The following is a 20,866-nucleotide window of genomic DNA, read 5'->3' on the forward strand; positions in this document are numbered from 1 at the left end:
TTAAAGTATTTTTAAGGCAAAAAAGAGTTTTGTGTATTGGAACTGGTGAAGGGTCTGGTATGTTACCGAGCAAACTGAACTTTTGTGTTATTTTTGCTATGGCTGTCTTCACATGCTTCCTGCTCAGTTCTTCATGCAATTCCTACTCAAAATGTTGCTTTTCTGGAAGGCCAGTGTTTAAGTCTGGCACTATAGTGTGTGTTAAAACTGATAGTATAATTTTATTATGCATTATATATTTTATTTTTATTCCTCTAATGTTAGAATATGTGAAGAAGCCTTACAAAAACTTAGATCTATGATTTGTCTGTGTTTTTATTTTTATCAGTCCACTTCTGTCTGGGAAGGGAGGTCTTTCCATATCTGTTCTAGGACAGCCTTAGCAGGCCTTACATCCCTGTTGGGGAAGAGCAGGTGACATGAGGCAAAGGGCCACTTTACCTCAGTTCCTCCTCATGGAATTCAGCTGCTCAGTTGCAGGTGTCCTTTGCTCAGGGCTCCTCACATCCGTCTCCTTCCCTCTTCTTTAGGACCATGATGAATAAGAACTAGTTTTCTGCTGATGTGGCAGCCTAACCCTTAACAGCAACAAGCTATTTTGCACCTGCTGATGATAATTCCACTTTCTAAAGTGGAAAAATTCCACTTTCTAAAGTTGGTCAGAAAAATCCCACAGCTTTATGTCCTATGAATACAGAAATACCATTCAACCACATGGTGTTAACTCATATAACTTTCATATGAGGCACTATAATCTCTCTCTAAGGTTCAGATTTTAGAATTTGCCTGACCTTCTGGATCTTTCCTGTATTTATCCTTGCAGCACTGCTGTAGTCGGAGGTGCTCTGATTCTTGATTTCTAGTTAAGGAAATGAAGCATATGGTGCCTGTATAACTTCCACCACATTGCACAGGAAGGCTCTGTCAGAGCCATAAACCCATCCAGCCTCTCAACTTCTTAACATATTTGTGATAAATTCCTCTTTTTCATCAACCTGTCTTCTCTCATTTATATGCACGTGCTCACACGCTTGTCCAGAGTATATGATATGGTTATACTCCTGTATAAACTTTAACAGCAGCATTACAGCATCTATAATCATGTGAAAAATGCACTGCAGATAAATACACTGAAAACCTGTACAAACCATAAGATTTTCTACTCTTCATTACCTTTCTCATTTTTTAAAACTTACTTAGACCACCTTAAAATGCTTCTTAAGATTGGAAAAGGTGAGTTTTGGAAGCCTCACCTTTCTGTTGCAGATAAAACATCACCATGTAAGGATGTTTAACTACTTAATCTGTGATGTTACTCCAGCACGGCAATGGAAATCCAGTATCTTATCAGCATTTTGGTTTAGTATGTGGAACTCTTCTCAAATACACTGGGAAGGTAAGGTGTGCTCCTGCTCAGCTGCCTGCCAGTACCTGTTCAGCTTTCATTCAGGGGGAGAGTTTAAGGTTCACTCCTAATTGGCTTCTTGCAGGTTAGAAAAGAACATGAGGGAGGGCAGAAGCATTTTAATAGAGGCTTTCCCATATTTCAGGTGTTAGAAAGCAGGAGTTTATGGCTTTATTCTTCCTGCTGTTTGGGATTTACCAGTGTAGTTACGCACTTGACAGAACAATGGCTTCTCAGTACAACCAACTATTAAAATGTATCTATTATTTTAAATAAGTTTTATAGTAGCTCAGTAAACATATAACTGCTTATAATAAAACAGCAAATAAGTTATGAACTTGGTTCACCTAATGCAATTTCAGGACCTTTCAGAATGTTGTTTTGCATTTGTATGAAGTCTTTCTGCAGCTATGCCATTCAATTAAATTATTTAAATGATATAACATATTTGGAGGAAAATCTAATTTCATAGATAGTAGGGTGCATACTGTATGTATTCAAGTTCAGCGTATGAAAACTAGACTAAAAAAAAGAAATGAAAATATTAATGTAACAGTATTCCTGGATAAGAAGGTTTACAAGCATAGAGTATACAGTAGGGTTTTGAAACACTGTAAAAGGTTCTTCTGCTTCTGTTTGTTGTTTATCTTGGTAAATTTTATCAAGCATTAATGTATTTTTATATATAAAACAGTAAGCTTACTGTCTCATGAATAATCTTGTGATCCAGAACTGTAATTTCTGGGAAATTCACAGCTCCCTTTGAGTCTTGTCCAGTGAAATTTGATAGAAGTTTAGACAAGGAAAAAAGATGACAGTCTTGCCAACTTTTTGTCTCTTATGATTTATAACTCTAAGCGTTAGAAATGTATCCTTGTCATAGATCTGGAAATCAAGTAACACTGGTCTGAACTCACAGAAGTGTCAGTTTTGAAAGGGCAAGCAACAGACTTCCTTAAGTTAAAAATAGCTTTTGTGATAAATGATTTAAGCCTAGTGTTTGATCACAGATAAATGGAAAATAGTATTTAATGGACTTTTTTTTTTTTTTTTTTTTTTTTTTGTCTAATGTGAGGGGCACCTGAGGTCATTTTAAAATTACATTAGTTTTGTTAGTTTAATCTGAAATATCACAAACGTGAAAACTGTAACACTTCACACTGAAGAAAGTGTCGTGTGCTGTTTTTATTCCTCCTGTGTATTGATTAGATATTGATTACAGCAAAGAGAGCTTTTTAGACTCCTGCAGCGATTTGAGTAATGTGTGTTGCTTTTTCGCTTTTCTGTTGTTGAGTGTAAAATATGTATGAAGACTTGTCTGAAGAGTAAGTACGGAGGCCTCTTGGGAATTTCTGTAGCTGTACATTTAGTAATTTCAGTGCAACACTGGCAAAATATTTACTGTCTTTGTTGTTGTTTCCTATGTTTGTTTTCATCAATGTTTTACAGAACATTTGAGGGCAATTCTTAGTAGAACCTCACCGCTGGAATCTATATTCTGCTAATACTAAAAGTATAAATGATTCTGTTTAGTGTAGCAAAAAAATACAGCTTTATTTTAATAATTGCTCTGGTTGCAACCCCTAAATGTTCTTCTTGTGTTCAGGCACTTTTAGTGCTGCTTTCAGAGAGAGATATATATTAACCTTCCTAGTATAAGCGTTTCGTAGTAAACACTACATTTCTTCCTCTCTTAAAGAATATTTATTGTTGCCTCAGATGTCCTCACAGATGGCTAGACTTGTGCTCTGTCTGCTGTATCTGATTGTACAACTGATGAGTACGCATTTTACTTGGGTTGAACTGTGGTTTAACTGGAAAGCTCTGGATGACTGAAAATTCAGAAGTGCACATACACTGTTGTCATTGAAGAAGTTGATTTGCGGTACCAAAGAACTCCAGTTTGTGACATTAGCACATAATCTGACTTGCAGGCTAGAAATGTGTGATTTCTAGAGGTTTGTGCACATCAGTAGGCAGTCTGTATCTGTACCACAGTTGGTGTCAACAGTGGGAAATTCACAGACTCTGGACTCTGCCCTCTTACTTTTTATCCTTTTCTGTTTCTTTTATTTTTTTCTTTTTTTTCCCCTCTCACTTCATCTCTCTCATTTGAACTTGTTTTAGTACACACGCTTTTCCCCTTCAGTCTCCTTTTCCTTCACCAGCCATAACCTAATAACACTTGTTTGAAAGCGTTCACAGTGACATGGTTTATCCTCTTGTGACAGTTGCCTCATGGCTTTGCCTCTCTCTTGAGCTTGGAATGACTTCCTGGGGGATAGATGAAGAAATATGTCTCCCATGGCTCATAGGTTCTTTCAGTAGCTTATCCTAAGTTTGTGGACATCTTTGCATGTCTTGAAATTAGATTAAGATAAGCTCAGAAATCAAAGCACAACATCCTCTGAGTTTGAGGATTTTCTGTCACCATTTTTTTTTTTTTTTAACTTGAATTTGAATTTTGTTATGGAAATATCAAAATATATACAGCACCTGAATGTTTTATTGGTGTTTTCCTGTTTTAAGATGTAGCCTTTGAAGATTTAGCCCATAAGTGCATTAATGATAGAATCTCAGAATCAACAAGGTTGGAAAAGAGCTCCAAGATTCACGTGTGTAAGAGGAAAAAGATGCACTGACACTGTCACTCCCAGATGTGCAATATCAACTTCATTTTGCTTATGTTTATAAAATGTGGTAATTTAGCTTTCATGGCTACTTTTGTTATTTGTTCTTTGCGTATTCTGGTCTTGTTTGTGTCAGAACTATTGTGTGTTTTTTTAGTGATGTATTTATGTTTTATTGTTTTGATACTAATGGAAAATACATGTTATTATCCATCAGGTTTTCTATAATTTATAGACTGTACTGTATATTGTAATGCAATTTACCAGGAATACATGAATTTCCTCTGAAATTGAAAATGCTGATAGGTATTAAAATATATATCAGACTTTTGGATTTAATTGCTAGTAGATGAAAGAAAAATTGGAGTTGAAGATATCAGAATTAGGCAAGATTTCTGCAAGATTCTACATCTGTAAATATTCTAAATGAGGATGCTGCTTCAAAAACCTGATTGTATAAAGACTCTCATGGCAGAAGAGCAAGAGCCATCCAAACAAATAAATGACAAAATGTTATTGTATTTATAGCATAATTATAAATTTAAGTGACTTTGAGCTATTGGAATTTCTGTGAAGGAGACAAGATAAATTGTCTACCGTATATTGCTTTGTACTTTTTCCTCCCCCGTTCTGTGGAGTTGATAAGCTGTTAGCAGGATATAAATAAACAATATAAATCTAGCTCAAAAATCATTTAGGATTTGTAAATGAAGGATTAGGAAATGCAAATTTTAAGTATGTGGCATTTAAGTATGTAAAATACTGAAAACTTTTCCTTCTGAAGTAACACGTTTTACTTGTATCTTCAGCCTAGGCAGGTGATCTGCTTTCTTTGTGTAACGTAACTACAGCTTCAGAGACAAAAGTATGATAATTCTGAATTGTGCTTCTCTTCAATTTTTAAGTACAGGGAAGTCCTTACCGTGTTGGTTTTATTAATAAAATCTGCAGTGTACATTCATATTACAAACGTAGTTCTGTACAAAATACACAAACAGTGAATCTTCATAAAGACGATCTTTAACTGTGTAGTTTTTTCTTTTTATTACTTAGTAGTTTGTGAACATTTTTCTTTTTTGGTTTCAAACACAGTGGATGCAAAATATTTCATATAATGTTAAGTAATGGAGATTGGGTTGCAAATGTTGTGCCTAGGTACATGGTTAGAGAATATTTTCTGTCTGTTAAAATGGATCTCCAGTCAGCAGTTTAGCATATGTTAATGATTTAGGCAGAAGTTTAATATTAAACTCAGTTTTCTCAGTAGTGCTCTGCTGGCCTTTAGAAATGTCTTGTTTTGGTCGGTGAACTTTGTGCGGGAAGTTAGTATTTGTTACTGAAGGGGGTAAGACCACCCCCCTCATGAGAACTGTTGTTTGTGAAAGTAATCTAGAGCAGGCTAGCTGAATTTATATTTCTACTGGAGAGGTTGTGAAACAGTCTAAATTGGCTCTGACCACAAACTTTGACCTGTTTGGCCTAATTGTGGGAACTATGCCAAAATTTGATACAAAGCAGTTCTGGGAAGCTCTTAAAGATTAAATTCCAGAACTGCATAACTGATGTGCTAATGATATGCTTGTGATATTGGGCGAGTGTTACTTCAATACAGTTAGAGACTTGAGCAGATCATTCACCTAAACTGTAAAATTATCTCCATTCAGATTTGAGTGATCATTTGCATTTCAGTGTTATTACTTATTATTTATTATTATTACTTATCATTTATTATTATTATTTTAAAATCTATGATGCTTTATTATGCTTTCTGATGCTATGCAAGAATGCTTTAAAAAAAAAAAAAGAGTATTTTCAAGCTTTAAGAAAAACACTGAAAGAGAACACAGTTTGACTGAATTTAGTATTGACAACATGATGAGACACACAGTGTCAGTGTGCTCATCTCTTGTACTCTTGCCAGATAACATATTTTTTAAGACAATAGTGTTGGTACAGGTAGTGTTGTCATGCTTTCCCTGTGACAGAGCTGCAATCCTCTGCTGTAGTAACTGCTTGTCAACAGAATGAGAAATATCTGTTTCCAGGATTCCTGCTGAAGGTGCTCAAGTGTTCCAGCACTGGCTACAACATGGTCCTTCATTTTTGTAATCTAAACTCAGCAGAATATAGGAGGTGAGACTTCAAAGTAGTTAACTCTCAAGTGAGGAAATAACGCAAGTTCTGTCTGAAAACAGAATTGACTGCCCGGAAGGAAGAGAATATCAGTTGTAGATTCCAGATGCCAGATAGAAACCCTAGAGATCAGGTGTTTGAAGGTAGAAAAAGGCCTTTTTCATCCCCTTCTAGGACTTCTGTTGAAGGATCATCAGTGTCAAGTTGAAATGATGACAGACCATTTATTTATTTAATTAAATCACTGTTCTTATGTTCTTTACTATCTTCTGTTGCTAGGAGTTAAGATTGTGTTACATAAAATTTTCTGCTACTTTGTTGATCACTGCTCACAGTGTAGGTGTGGTTTCATAGACTGCTGGTTGATTCAGAATACTGCTTAGAACTCATGAAGTGTTGTATTCCAAAGCAGTTTTTCATACTGGATGTTATTCTCTGAAAAGAAGGAAGACTGTTTAATACTTGCTTCTCATAAATAATTATTCTGTTTTAAAATTAAATATGGCTTTTGGCAGTAATTAGAACTGAGTTGCTTGAATTCTGCATCTGACCTGAAGCAGCTATGTCAGAGATTATTTTTTCCCACACATTGCTTGTATGCTGCATCTCTGTAGGAATCTCAAACCACCAAAATTAAAGGTGCTTTTTTTTTTTTTTTTTTTTTTTTATGTCGAAAATGAATAGTAAATCCTACCAGTAATTCCAATTTTTGTTTCATCTCTCTGTGTTTTTTTGGTATGTGAAACTGGCTTTTTCTCATACCAGCTAGGCTCTTTTCTTTTTTTCTCCCCAGTAAATGGGGAGTATGGGAATCAAATGTGTAAAAACCAGTGAAGAGCACCTGCAACATATGCACTTCAATTTGATAACACTTTATTGATTTTGACTGTAGTGATTAAAAACTTCTGGTAAATGGCATATCCTTTCCTCATGAAGTCTTCAAAAATGTGGATGTTTTCGAGCATCGTAGTGATGAATTTTCAAAGTCTCAAACTGTGAAGTCCCCTGTGGTGGGATCTCTTCACCCTGTCTTTGGCAGTTCAGGGAGCCCATGCTGTGATAGGGTGGCTTGTAGTAGCCACAGACACGCATGCGATTTCTCTGTCAGAGAAATGGAATGGAATGTGTTTATCAAGATGTACTCCTCTAATGATCTATATAGCTGTGCTTCCCCATCCCTTTTTTTTTTTTTTTTTTGCCTTTTTAGTCTTGTATTCTCCAGCTTTTTATCCATGTTCTGATTTCTGCAAAAGGCTTAGCTTCCAGTTCATCATTCATGTGCAGCTGACATGTAACTGTGTGCATGCCTTGCCAACAGTGATGAATCTAGCCACAATAGTGTATAGACTATATTGTATATTGGCCCTATAGCTCTGTGAATTGATTCTGATTCAGAGCAGAACATCACTCATTAGGTAACCTTCAGTAATTCCTCCCCCTCATTTATTATTTTCACTTTTTAAAGTTGGTATAACTGTGTATAGTATTTTTTTCAGAATGGCAGGCATGGTTTTGCATCTCTATATGGAACTTCTAAAGCTTCTTAATAAGTGTACAATATAAATTAATAATATAATGGATTTTCTTTTGCCAGAGGATTTCAGGGGGTTTTAGTAAATGTTCTGTATGTATTTTTAAAATAAAGCAGAGGAAAAAATATTACTCTTTCAACCACTTGTGTGAAAAAATAATTTTAATTTTAACTCTGTGTGGCCTGTTATAGGACTTTTTTCTATTTAGTAGGGAGAAGAACATTAAGGATTTAATTTCAGACATAAATTCCTGCCTCATTAATCAGTTATTGTTTTTTTAGAACACATTTTTTCCTCTGCAGTGCCTTTGAGGGATATTTTAATGAAAAATGTCTGCCTTGAATGTTGTGAGTTGTAGTGATAGCTTAAAGAAAACAAACCTGAAAGGCATAATTTATCTTTCAGATAAAGTGCTTAGTGTAAAATTTCATTTAACGTATTTGAAAAGTGAATAGGAGTTCTGTAGGTTTCTTTATTAACTTTCTGTGAAGCTGAAATTGAAGAGTTTCTTTAAACAGGTTGAAAAATCATTTGGAATTTAGGACGACTACCTCATCTTTGAGATAAACATTGCTATCCTACAGCAGTGCAGTTGCTTTTATTAATTGTCCATATTTTGCAGCTTAGCTTTCTATTTTCCTTAGATTTAAAGTAATGGCTTAAGGTGTAATTACTCATAATTTTAAGCTGTCTGCACATTACAAACCAATTAGAATAATTTCAAATTTGGAAACTTGCGGGTTCTTTAGTTTTTATTTGACAGTGGCTATTGTTTTTTGTGTGTGTTTTTGTTTTGTTTTTTTATTTCCTTTTTGGAACTATGTAGGTACGTAACTTCTTAGTTATGGACAAGCTTTAAGTATCTGGTTCTCCTTTGTAGTGTTTGGAATGATTCTTCAGTCCTTTCTGTGACTGGATGACCAGACTGGTAGATGAGGGAAAGGCTGTTGATGTAGTCTACCTAGACTTCAGCAAAGCTTTTGACATGGTCTCTCACAGTATTCTCCTGGGGAAACTGGCTGCCTGTGGCCTGGACAGGTATACCCTCCTTTGGGCAAGGAACTGGCTAGAGGGCTGTGCCCAGCGGGTAGCGGTTAGTGGAGTTAAGTCCAGCTGGTGACCCATTAGAAGTGCTGCCCCCAACGGGTCGGTATTGGGGTCCATCTTGTTTAATATCTCTGATGATGACCTAGATGTGGGGATTGAGTGTACTCTCAGTAAATTTGCAGATGACACCAAGTTGGAGTTGGTGTCAATCTGCCTGAAGGTAGAGAGGCTCTTCAGGGGGATCTGGATAGGTTGGATCACTGGGCTGAGGTGAATGGGATGAGGTTCAACAAGGCCAAGTGCTTGGTCCTTCTGCACCACAGAAGAGGGTTAGATTAGACATGTGAAGGAGCTCTTTCTCTCAGAGAGTGGTCAGACACTGGAATGGCTGCCCAGGGTGGTGGTGGAGTCAGGGTCTCTGGCAGTGTTCATGTGGCGTCTGGATAAGGAGTTACGAGAGAGATGGCTTAGTAGTTTGTTGTAGCAACGGTAATGGGAGGACGGTTGGACTAGATGATCTTGTAGGTCCTTTCCAACCTTGTGATTCTATGACTATTTACCCATTACTTTTGTTTGTTTTGTTATGTGAATTACAGTTATTTGTGGTTCAGTTGAAATCGGACTGTTTGCTTAATTATTTAAATAGTTAAAATTTAAATATGATAGGAAAGAAGGGGAGAAGCCATTATTTTTATCTTTGTAATAGTAAAGCATAATGGTGGCTTTCTTAACGTTTTGTTTAACATGTAATATGCGTGTATGGTTCCTGCGTGTCTCCTGAATGGAGCTTCAGATTTAGAGCAGGCTGTTACCTGAGGTACCATAGATTTCTGAAGTCAGGTTAGTGAAATTGTTTGTAATCTAATTTTAAAGGAGGTTTATTGTTAGTCTGTCTGAGGTGGTTGTATGGAAACAAAAATGTCCTGTATAAAGAAGAGTGACAAACTGTGTAGTATGGAGGAGAAGGGGGGAGGGGGGAAGGAGAAAAAAAAAAAAAAAAAAGTAATGAGATTTTGATTGAGTTCCATAATGCCAATTCTGTTGTGAAAATGTCATAGAATCTATTTGGGCTATCTTTGAAGGTAGTGAAAAAATTTTGACATTAAAATAGAGGTCTTCTGTTAGATCGACTTCGTAATCATTTTTAAAATGTTTTTTTCTTACACAAAGTTGCATGAATTTTTGGTGAGCCTTTCAAAGATCACTCAAACATTTTTCTTTCTTTCTTTTTTTAATAGTTGCATTAAAATCTTCAAACTCTACAAGGCTAGAAAGAAATGGCATTCAGGAAAACAGAACAGCAAAACTTGGAGAGGGGATGCAGATCCTGGAAGGAGAGCTCTTATTGCAGGTATGTTTTGCAGTGGTTCTATTATGCATTCATTTAAATTAGCAAGTCAAAGTGTCTGAAATACAGTGATATTAGGTCCAAATGAAACTCAAGAAATGCCTAAGATAAGCATTCCAATGTTTTGTTTCACAAAATATATTTTACTGTTACCTTCTACTCCATTTACATCCTAATCTTGTATGAGCATCTTCCCCACTGACATATCAGAACTGTCAAATTATTAGCTTGATCAGAAGCATCAGTTTACTTAGAAAAAAATAAATTTGAAGGTGGAATGAAAACAGCTCCCAAGAATCTTGCTAAACATTTACTGTAAATTTAATGCTAATGGCAATGTTTTCCCAACCAACTGAAGAAGGTATGACATGAATGTACTTTTCTAACTTTATTAAAGTATGAAAAAGGAAGTTAGAGGTAAGCATCTACTTAGATCTAAAAAGATACAGTTACATTGGAGTCATCTGATTGTTTAATGTGAAGTGTTGTTATTTTCTGTGACTGTTAAGATCTGTGATGGAAGTGCTTTAACAAAAGGCTTTCCATTGTGAAAACAGAAGAGATTGCGTATTTGTTACTATAAATTCTAACCATGTGGGAAGTGAATAAATCAATAGAACTTCTTAACTGAATTTCATAATTTGTTAAATATTTTACAATTCAAAAAGCCATTCATGAGAATGAAGAAGCAGGTAGACTTTTCTTAGGGCATGTAAGAAGCAAGTGTTGAAGATGGGAATTACCTAGAAGATATGGAATATCCATAAATAATTGCAACTGTCTTGTCTTCTACCTATGCTCAGGAGCTTTTTTTTTCACTTTTATTTCCATATACTGCTGATGAGGAATGTTTCCTTCTTATTCTCTGTTTTTTGCGCAGCTGGTATGAATATATACTATATTGTTCGTTGCTCATTGCCTTTTTTCTGTTTCTTATTCAAACGGAAAATTGAGATATCTTTACTTTCCAATATAAAACTTTTTATTACCAATGCAACGTGGTAGAAGTAGAGATCATTTACATCAGTGTGCCTTCCTTAAAATTACTATAAATTATTTCAAAGTCTTAATTTAAGTGCTTAGCCTTATATGATATCCAAGTGGAATTTCCAGCTGCTAAGAATTTTTTAAAACACTTTAATGAACAATTTTGCAATTGCTTTTGTAGTTAGAGGTAATGAGAGTGTTTTTGTATAAGGAAAAATATAATCTCCAATCTTCTGAAATAATAAAATCAATTAGAAATGTCATCATAACTCTAGGGGTAATTATTTTTGGTATTAGATTTTTCTAAAAACTCTATGAAAAACCAGTACTGTGTTTATTGATATACGGTGGACACCTGCATATTTTAAAAAACTTCCAGCAATGTTTTGTCATAGGTATCTGGGTGAAAAGAAAAAAAAAAAAAAAGCGTATTGTTTCATAGGATTTTTGGCTTAAGTAAGGTATCTGATTTTTGCAGTAACAGCCTCAAAATGAACTGTCTGACAGAGCCACTATAAAATGCAATTGAATTCCAGGTAAAGGAACCATTTTTCACTGATTGCATGAAGAAGAATCTTTCTTTGGCTTTGAACGAAACAGAGCAGAATAAGTAATTTTAAAATGTGGCACAGGGCTAGACACTGTACAGTTCACAGAAGTTTTATATCAACCACTTGAGGTGAAATACATTGCAAAGTAGGTCAGTGGAGGACACAAGCACCTGTCATTGCATTTTTCCTACTCCTTTGGGACTGGTATGAACTTTATCGAACTCAAGGATTTTATATAACTGTTCTGAGACACTTTGAACCTCAGGATGTCTTGGATTCTCTTCTTTGTTTCAGACTTTTTTTTTTTTTTATAAGTTAATACTGTTTTGAGATAGAATTCACTAAGCTGAAATAAGGAGATTTTAGAAAGCTTGTGATGATGAATGATAGGTTAAGTGTCTACAAATTAAATTGGGAGTGTTTCTCAGAAATTTTATTCATTGCCATCAGATGTACTTTACGCAGAATCCACCAGTCTTTTAATCAGATAGTTAACCTATCTTAATTAGATGAGTAAAAGAACAAGAAATAATGAAAACATATCCCTACAAAATACAGTAAAGCAGCTGTGGTGGTTACCATAGTATGGTGCCACAGGGGTTAATGATTACGGACAAATAACGCTGTTTCAAAAGAAAAATATACTATTATGTTGTTACAGTAACAAATAGAATATTTTTCACTCACTCTACATTTTCTAATAGTTACGATAATTTTGCAAATTGAAGAGTTTACTTTTTTTTTTTTTTTTTTTTTTGAGTATGCTGGCCAAATTCAACTTTGAATGCAGCTGAGGAAATTAAGTGGCACAACATACTTAATTCAGTCCCTCGAGACGGCCTTTTGTTAAATCTTGACTGAAATCCATAGAAGTAAATCAGCACCTTTCAGATGAGCTGCCAAGTCACAAATGTTCTGTTTGCTATCACAACAATTGCCATGAACCATATTGATTTGGAGTTCAGATAAATGTCCTTTGCGTGACTTTGAACAAGGAGCCACTCAGTCTGCTTCTACATGGAGGGGGAAATCTCTTCGAAAACATTGTTTGCTTGCAACAGTCAGCTTGTGCAGAGGTCTTCTATTTTAAGTAAGCTATAAAATGTTTGTTGGGCTATACAGGGGCTCTTGATCACTTGATTTCCTGTCCACTTAGGACTGTCTGTGCTATGAATAGAAAAGATTTTGGGAATCAGTCTGTGATGTTGCTCCCTTTTGTACTGCAGACTTTTGAATGTCCTGAAGGCTTGAACTGTGCAAGCATTGTGAATGGGGGTTGTTACTAGATAAGCCTATAGGCCTTCATGCTGCTTCTGCCCCTCAGCTCCTACAATCAGAAGTAAACAAGTCATCAACAAGTTTTTGCTTCTCTCCTGACTCATTTCCTGGAATTTTCCAGAAGGTTTTTCTTCCTCAGATGCGGTTTGCTTTATTGCGTCATGTGTACTTTAGAGAGAGGTGATGACGAATCCTTCTGTTTAGACAGTAAGATAATGATATGTTTTTGCATTCTTCGCAACTTATTGTGACACTAGGGTATAAGCAAAATTAGAGCCACAATTATTATCTGGAAAGTTGTCTCTGAAGTTGACATATTGATATATTTCCCTCCCAGGCATTAAATGGCTTTGTATTAGTTGTGACAGCAGATGCTTTGGTTTTCTACGTCTCATCTACCATCCAAGACTACCTGGGTTTCCAACAAGTAAGATTTCGTTGTTTTTACTTGTTTTGTTTCAGAAATTTTGGTTAGTTTCTGAGTGCACCAGTGTTTAGGGTCTGATTGTGTGATACAATTCACAGTCAGGTATTCTGATTTGAAATTGTGTTACTTTTCTATCAGCTCATGTAGCCAAAATGGAATCTCAAGCCAAGCACAACAGGAATATCATTTCCAAAGTTAAGTTAGGCAAGATAGGAAATTTTCACACTTAATTAGTCTTTACTGGAACAACTGTTTGAAATTTATACTGTGGTGTTACCCAGTTTATGATGCTGAATGAGACATAATTCAGTGGGAAGGTAATTATTTTAATGGAAACCTTTCATATAAAATTAAATCCATATGCTCTGAGGCTTTTTTAAGAATTTATTCAGCGATTTTAGTAATTTTAGGTTTTTTAGTTCACTGTTTCTCTCCATTCCTTCCCACTCATTTATTTATTAATTTAAAACAGGCATTCGTTAATTATAACTTATCATGAAGATCACGTATGGCCTTGCAAACCATGTACCAAAATAGTAAAGGCCAAGATCCAGAGATCACATGTTATGTATGGAATGCAGCTCCTGGGATTAGTTTATGTTAAGCTGTACTGGTTCTTATCTGTGCGTGGGAGTTAGGTAGATCAATGAACAGATTGATCCAAAGATGGTCCACTGGTGCTGGCTTTGGCAATCCCTGCCCCTTTCTTCTTCTTGTATACAGAATTCCCTTTAGCCAGTAGCCCTTTTCTGAGTGAGACTGGAGACTGCACTTGAATCACTGAGTATTGCATAGATGACAGCAGGTAAATCTAGCTTAATAATAAATACACCGGTCCATAAACTGAATAATTTTCTGCTTTTACATCAGATTTTTTTTTAAAAAAATGTGCTGAATTACTAATGACCTTCTCATTCAACCACAAGCTACATCTTTGCAAAATACATTTATGTTTGCTGTGCGTCTGTGGTAAAATATTTCCACATCTTTAGTTATCAGGTTATATCTGTTTTTACATCTGTTGGGTACTGGGCAATGATAAATTCAATTGATGCCTAAAAATAGAGTAAAACTCTACTTGGTCTACAAGTTTAGCTAACTGATAAGTGTTTGTAGAATGTTTGTGTAAAAGAAAATATTCCAAGCAAAACATTATTATTACTTAAGTTACAGACTGTTTCAGTGTTGGAAAATGAAGAAGAATGCTTGGAAAAAGAAATTATGTATAAAATTTGTATATTAGTGCCAAGAAATCATATACATGATTTAGAAGTCTTGAAGGTCTAACAATTTGCATTTCTGGCAATCTTTTCTGGAAAATATTGATTCTTCTTTGAAATTTATCAAGGTAGAATTTGAGTTCTACCTTTGCCAGCTCATCTTAATTTCCTTAGATCTATGTTTTATTTTAAAATATTTTGTGTTTATGTAATGGCTGGATTTTTTATTTATGTAGAAAATAGCAGAATGATTCCTCTCAGTTGACTTAAATTTCTATTTAGTACTGTGGGTGGAATTTTTCCCCTTAATTATGGATGTATTTTCCCCCTTAATTGCTTTCAACAATTGATCCTGGATGTTGTAGTTTTGTATTTTAGATATACTCCTAACCATGCAAATGGTGGCGATACAGGAGTTTAATAATTACAGATTTAAATGCATTCTTAAGGACTGATAAGGCTTTCAACTAGTGTTCAAAATCTGCTTGGCTTAGTTTTGTAAGTTTTGTGATCTTCAATGACTTTTGTATTCCTGGAGCACACAGAATGGGCCAGGTCAAAGAACCAGCTGGCAAGTATTTTATTTACCAGTATGTTGGATAAAATGATCTAAACAAAACATAACAGTTTTGAGCTTTTTAGATAAAAGCAAGTTTAAAAACAAGCAAACAAAACAACAACAACAAAAAAAAGCCCTTGAAAATGTTGGTGTTATTTTTTTGTTGTTGTTGTTCTTGTAAAGTAATAGTTTTATTATTATTGTACATGTTTGCAGTCACGGGCATGACTGATTACTTCTCTGTGCTGCCAAAAAGCGTTTCATGAAGTTTTCCTATTTGCATGCAAATGTATGATTTTATTCCTGAGCAAAGATTATTCTGTTTTGCCAGTAGCAATGTTGACAACCAGACAACTTCCATCATATTGTCAGTGAAGTTTTACATTCTTCTTTCTTTCCTTCCTTCCTCCTTTTTGTATGTAGTCTGATATTATACACCAGAGTGTATTTGAATTGATTCACACTGAAGACAGACCTGAATTTCAGCGTCAGCTACACTGGGCATTAAATCCTGCCCAGTCTGCATATTCTGGACCAAGTGTGCAAGGTGAGAGTACAGCTAACTTTCATGTTTGCTTATCAGATTAATTTTCTAAAGGATGCTTTTGTATGAGCAAAGGAAGGAATAATGACTTTTATATTTACTCGAATTTTATGGATATTTCAGCCAACAATATAAAAGCACTCTTTTTGCATTTTAAGTAAGCACTACTATTTATAACACAGCATCACAAACATACTAATTTTGCTCTACACTGAATTACTTTAATTTGGAGCGAGAATGACTGAATATCTCATTTGATTTACTTACCATGGGAAATAGTAAAGCAGTTAATCCTACATTTTTGTGTTGCAAACAGTGAGGATTGGGCGATTGCGGGAAGTTGTGGTGTTTTGTTTTTTTTCTTCTTTGAGGCATAACTGGGCATGAACGTACTTAATCACTCTATGAATGGGAATCTGATTTTTCTGCAATAGTGTTCTCCCTTTTACATTTGCTATTCCTGATAACAGCTAACAACACCAAATTTATTAGCTTAAGATGGCCAGCAAACAATCGACTGTGACAGATTCTTAAAGCACTTTAGGCTGGTATATGCATTTCATGACTAATACTAGTTAAAGTGTTATGGTGCTATGGAGTAGTGCTTTCCTGGTTGTGGAAAACTTTTGCTAATCCACCTCTGTTACTATGCTACATGCGCTACTATGTAAATCACTGCTTCTCTTGGGAATGAAAGATGATACAAATGAGCCTTTATGACCAAGAATTATGTAGAATCATAGAATCACCCAGGTTGGAAAAAACCTTGAAGATGATCAAGTCAACCGCAGATGTATATAGGTTTTAGATTGCCAAATGCTATCATGACTGATCCTTATGTGACTTGCAATATTGGGAAACCATTGAGGAAGATTATGTTGCATCCAGATCAGAACAGAGATGTATCTACATGCCATATGATAAGTGTTAGTCTGCCTGATAATGGCGACTAACTGTTGAGACAATTGTAATACCTCATTTTGCACAACAGTTGTTTAAATATATATGTTACTATTTGATTATAGTTTTTTTTATCCAGAAAAAAATTTGTTGTTTTAATAAATCAAGAGTTTCAAATTGCTTTAAGAACGGTTAATGATTACCCATTTGCTGCTTTATAGTTGAGAAAGGACACAATATGACAGAGAAATCTTAAAAACAAACAAACAAAAACAACAATAACAAAAAAAAAAAAACAAAAAAAACACCAAAAAATCCCCAGCTGATGTTGTTTGTTTGGCACACAGTGCAGCATATTTTAGTTTCTTGTTTGGTGGACAATGCTTATATTATCAGTACACTAAATCCAATGGAAACCATTCTGTGCAATTAATTAATATTGCAGTTTAGTGTGGGAAACAGCTGCTGCCAATCAGAAGTTATGTTTTTATGTGGTGGTATTCTATTTACCTCAGTGTGAAAAGGTGGCGTTTGAATACTGTGATACCAGGCTGAATTGGCATCAGATTTTACTGAGCAATAGAAGTATTGCAAATGCTGAGCAGGATTACAAACAATAGTATGTTTTGTACCTTGTGTTACTAGCTTATTAAAAGCTGCTGAATTATTTTCATGCCTCAAATAGTGCAAAGTGTTTGGATGTTGAGGATTTTTAGACTGAATTTAGATTCATAACAAAGGATAAATGCAGTGATCATAAGGATCCACCCATTTTTGTAAATTTTAATCTGCTTCCTTTTAAATGCATCCAGCAAACATTATGTAGATATTTATAGATATGTTATAATTGGGCTCAGGCTTAATCATGGATTCCTGTCTGGGAACTAATTATGCTCCAGTTAGCCTAGACTGGTCGCTTCTCAGTGCTCTGGTATGCTGCTAGACCACGGGTTTCCTCATCTGTTTCTGGGCTTCCCAGACACTCTTTCCAGCCCTTGATCAGAGAAGCTTGCAAGATTCAGATTTTTTTTCAGTCCTAAATATATCTGCTTCAGGGCATCAGCTTTCTCAAAGGGGCTGTAGTCTTTCTGCCTTACTAGCTGGCTCTTTTCTCAGTTGTAGTTCATCCTGCAGGAGTAAAATTATGACAATAACAAAGGGAGACAAATATTAAGAATACTTGGAAGAAAAGATATTTTTGGGGATTACTTCATGCTGATACTTGAAATATCAGTGCTGATAAGTGCAGTGCATTAACTATTGAGAGAAAAACTTAACTAATGTGTTTACAGAGATTCTCAAGGGGGTCAGAGTTGGTATTTTTGAAAAATGAGCTGAAATTTATAGACTGTTTCTTGTCCCTTTTTCATTATCCTTGCTTCTTTGGAGCGCATCTGACTCATTTCAGCACCTCTTGGAGAAACAATTCCTCAGATAAAAAAAAAAAGTGTTGAAAATTCTCACTTGCAATTAAGCAATTAAAAAAGAAAAAATGAAACATAAAAAATATCTGCAGCAGTAGGGTATAAGGAAGTGAGTTTGCTTTACCTGCTGAGAGCTGCCCATGTGACAGAGGAATTTGGTGGTTTTTTTGTTTTGTTTTCCCAATATCAAATTTAGGTGGCAACAAACCTGAATCTGAAATCTGAATGTCCTTATCTGTAGGATCAGCTCAGCTCATAATAATGACTTTGGCCAACATACCATTCTATTGATGGCTGTAATTCCACAGCTTCCTCTTCATATGTTTTATCCTCTATCATCAACAAGACTCTTTTTTTTTCCTCTATAACTTGATGTCTGTTCATTAAAAATTGAGCTTTCACAGTAATTATTCTAAGAAAAAAATGGAGTCTCCTAGTGCTGTTGTCTGGTGAGCTGGGTGACTCGGCATTCCTGTTAGTTCTATACATCCTTTAGTTTGCAAGGCCTCTTGCTTGAGCATGTCAACAGTGTCATGTGTCTCCAATTCAGTCCCTTGAGTTAACAAGAGATTAAACTGAACGGGCAGTTAGTCGTGAGGGATCTGTCATTGTACCAAAAACGTAGCCTGTCTGTAAGCTTTTCCAGCTGCCCAAAAGACAGAATTGTGTTTCAGAGAGCATAGTTTGGTGGGTGAGCAAGTGGCGTACAATCTCTGATTCTCTCAAAGTCTAGAAGGTCAATTCAGGATCTTTCCGCAGTAGTGGTGTTTCTACATGCATGGTAAACAGTTCTCTCAGAGCCTGTGGGCTAATTTAAAGATCACAGAGATATAGCATTCTTAAAGCAATGCTTAACACTGTGTGTTTTTTTCTTTTTTTTCTTAAATTTTAAATGTTTATGAATTACTCAAGAATGAGCTTTTTTAAAAACTTTTTTTAATTTTAATATGTATTGTTAACAAGGTTGCTTTGCTAAATTTGCTTTGAGTGGACTTGCTCTGGTGTCTCTATGTGGCTTCATGCAGAACATATGTATTCTATCAGTAGTTTATTGATCTACCTTCTGTTTCTACTTTATATTCCAAATGTTTAAGTCTGTTTCCTAAATGCCACTTGGGAGCACATGCTTACCCTAAAGTGGCAGAAGACTTATCAGGTTGTTAATCTTAGTGGTTAATCACGTAATTGTGTCTTTATTATTATTATTATTATTACTACTACTATTTTAAGCAGAAGAATTCCAGATTCTGGAGCTTTGGAACAGTCACTATGATGTTTTGTTGATTGGCACCACCCAGAAGAAATATTTTCACTGTTTAGTTGTGAAATACTACTAATTTTATATTATTTTATTTTTTGGCATCTAGTAAAAAAGGTGCTCTGATTGATTTATTGTAGTAATTTTCTAAAGTTGCCTCTTCATTTATTACTCCCAACAGCTTTCATCTGAGTGTCTGGAGAGCAATGGCTTCACAACTTTTGAAAAGCTCTACTGAGCTTTTGAATAATCAGTTCTTAAGAGTTACTGCTACTGAATGCCTGCTTCACTGTGGAAGATCTACCATTATAGCAATGGGTCTATATTCTCTGGCAGATCTGCTCTCTGCATCTGATTCAGGATCTAGGTTGCCAATTAAAATAATGTGGGGTTTTGTTTGTTTTCTGGGTTTTTAATTTTAAATTGTATGCAGTTTTAAAATACTGTAACCTTTAAAGTGTAGTCCAGTTAGAACTGATACATAACCTAGTGCTGTAATTGATACAAGTTCTGAGGATGTTTCCAGTTTACATTGTTCTTGCTCAGGTCATGACCTAAAGCTTTGTTTATGAGGCGGAAGATGATTTGTTATAGATAGCCTTCACTAGGTGTTCTTCTAAAAATAATCCTTATAAATAATCCTTTCCTGTAGGAGATAATGGCTTTTCACAGCCAGCAAACTATTATAACCCAGACCAACTTCCTCCAGAGAATTCTTCCTTTATGGAAAGGAATTTCATCTGCAGATTACGATGTCTCCTGGATAACTCATCTGGGTTTCTGGTGAGTTTGGAGTTATGTAAAAGCTTCCACATGTGCTAGAATCTACATTGTGCCTACAACATGTATATCAACCTTATTTTAGTTACTGTTGATATGTGAGGGTTTGACCTAGTATATTTCAGTTAGTGGCACTAAATAACAAATAAAGACTGTATTTCTGGGTTCCCATTTAAAATGTTGCAATTAAGGACAAATTTTCTCATTTCTCATGGCTTAGAATCATATAATCGTAGAATGGCATGTTGGAAAGGACCTACAAGATCATCTAGTCCAACCATCCTTCCATTACCATTGCTTCAACAAACTGCTAAACCATATCTTGTAGCTCCTCATCTTTTGGTACAATATGGCTTAGTTTTTTATCTAAAGTATGAGTAATTTTTTTGTGGAAGACCGTATAGTTTGTGGATTACAAACCACCACAAAGATTATTTCAGTTGAGTATCTTGAACTGAAAGAAATTATAGAGTTACAGTAATCAACAGAACTACAGTTTTCCTTTACTGCACTTGCTCTTTCTTTTTTCTGCATAAGCTTTGTTTTCAATACTGTGGATTTTAAAATAAATATTTAGTATGAGTTTAGGATCATAGTGACTTTGTACAAATAAAATTGTTTATATAAGATTTTTGCATTTGTACATAATTGCATATAATATGCTAATGACTGAGATAAAAGAAAAGTTACATTCGTTGCACATATCTATCTTACCATATTCATTAGAAATTTAAAATTCCCAAAGGACATTTGCTTTCCTATGTATATATTTCACCAAACATCCTTTTTGCTAGTTCTTTTTCCAGTAAGTATATTAATTCATATATCTTTAAGTAGTATGTT

The 20,866-nt window shown here is 35.1% G+C and overlaps 1 protein-coding gene across 1 annotated transcript in view; it reads left to right on the forward strand.

Moving 5' to 3' along the window:
* AHR (aryl hydrocarbon receptor) overlaps positions 1-20,866 on the forward strand; it is a 57,127-nt gene that overhangs the window by 27,268 nt on the left and 8,993 nt on the right. The window contains 4 exon segments of the mRNA NM_001323184.1: positions 9,986-10,098; positions 13,249-13,338; positions 15,541-15,664; positions 19,896-20,026. Of these exon segments, the coding sequence (NP_001310113.1) occupies positions 9,986-10,098; positions 13,249-13,338; positions 15,541-15,664; positions 19,896-20,026 (458 nt within the window).

This window comes from Coturnix japonica, chromosome 2, assembly GCF_001577835.2.
Source record: "Coturnix japonica isolate 7356 chromosome 2, Coturnix japonica 2.1, whole genome shotgun sequence".
NCBI lineage: Eukaryota > Metazoa > Chordata > Aves > Galliformes > Phasianidae > Coturnix > Coturnix japonica.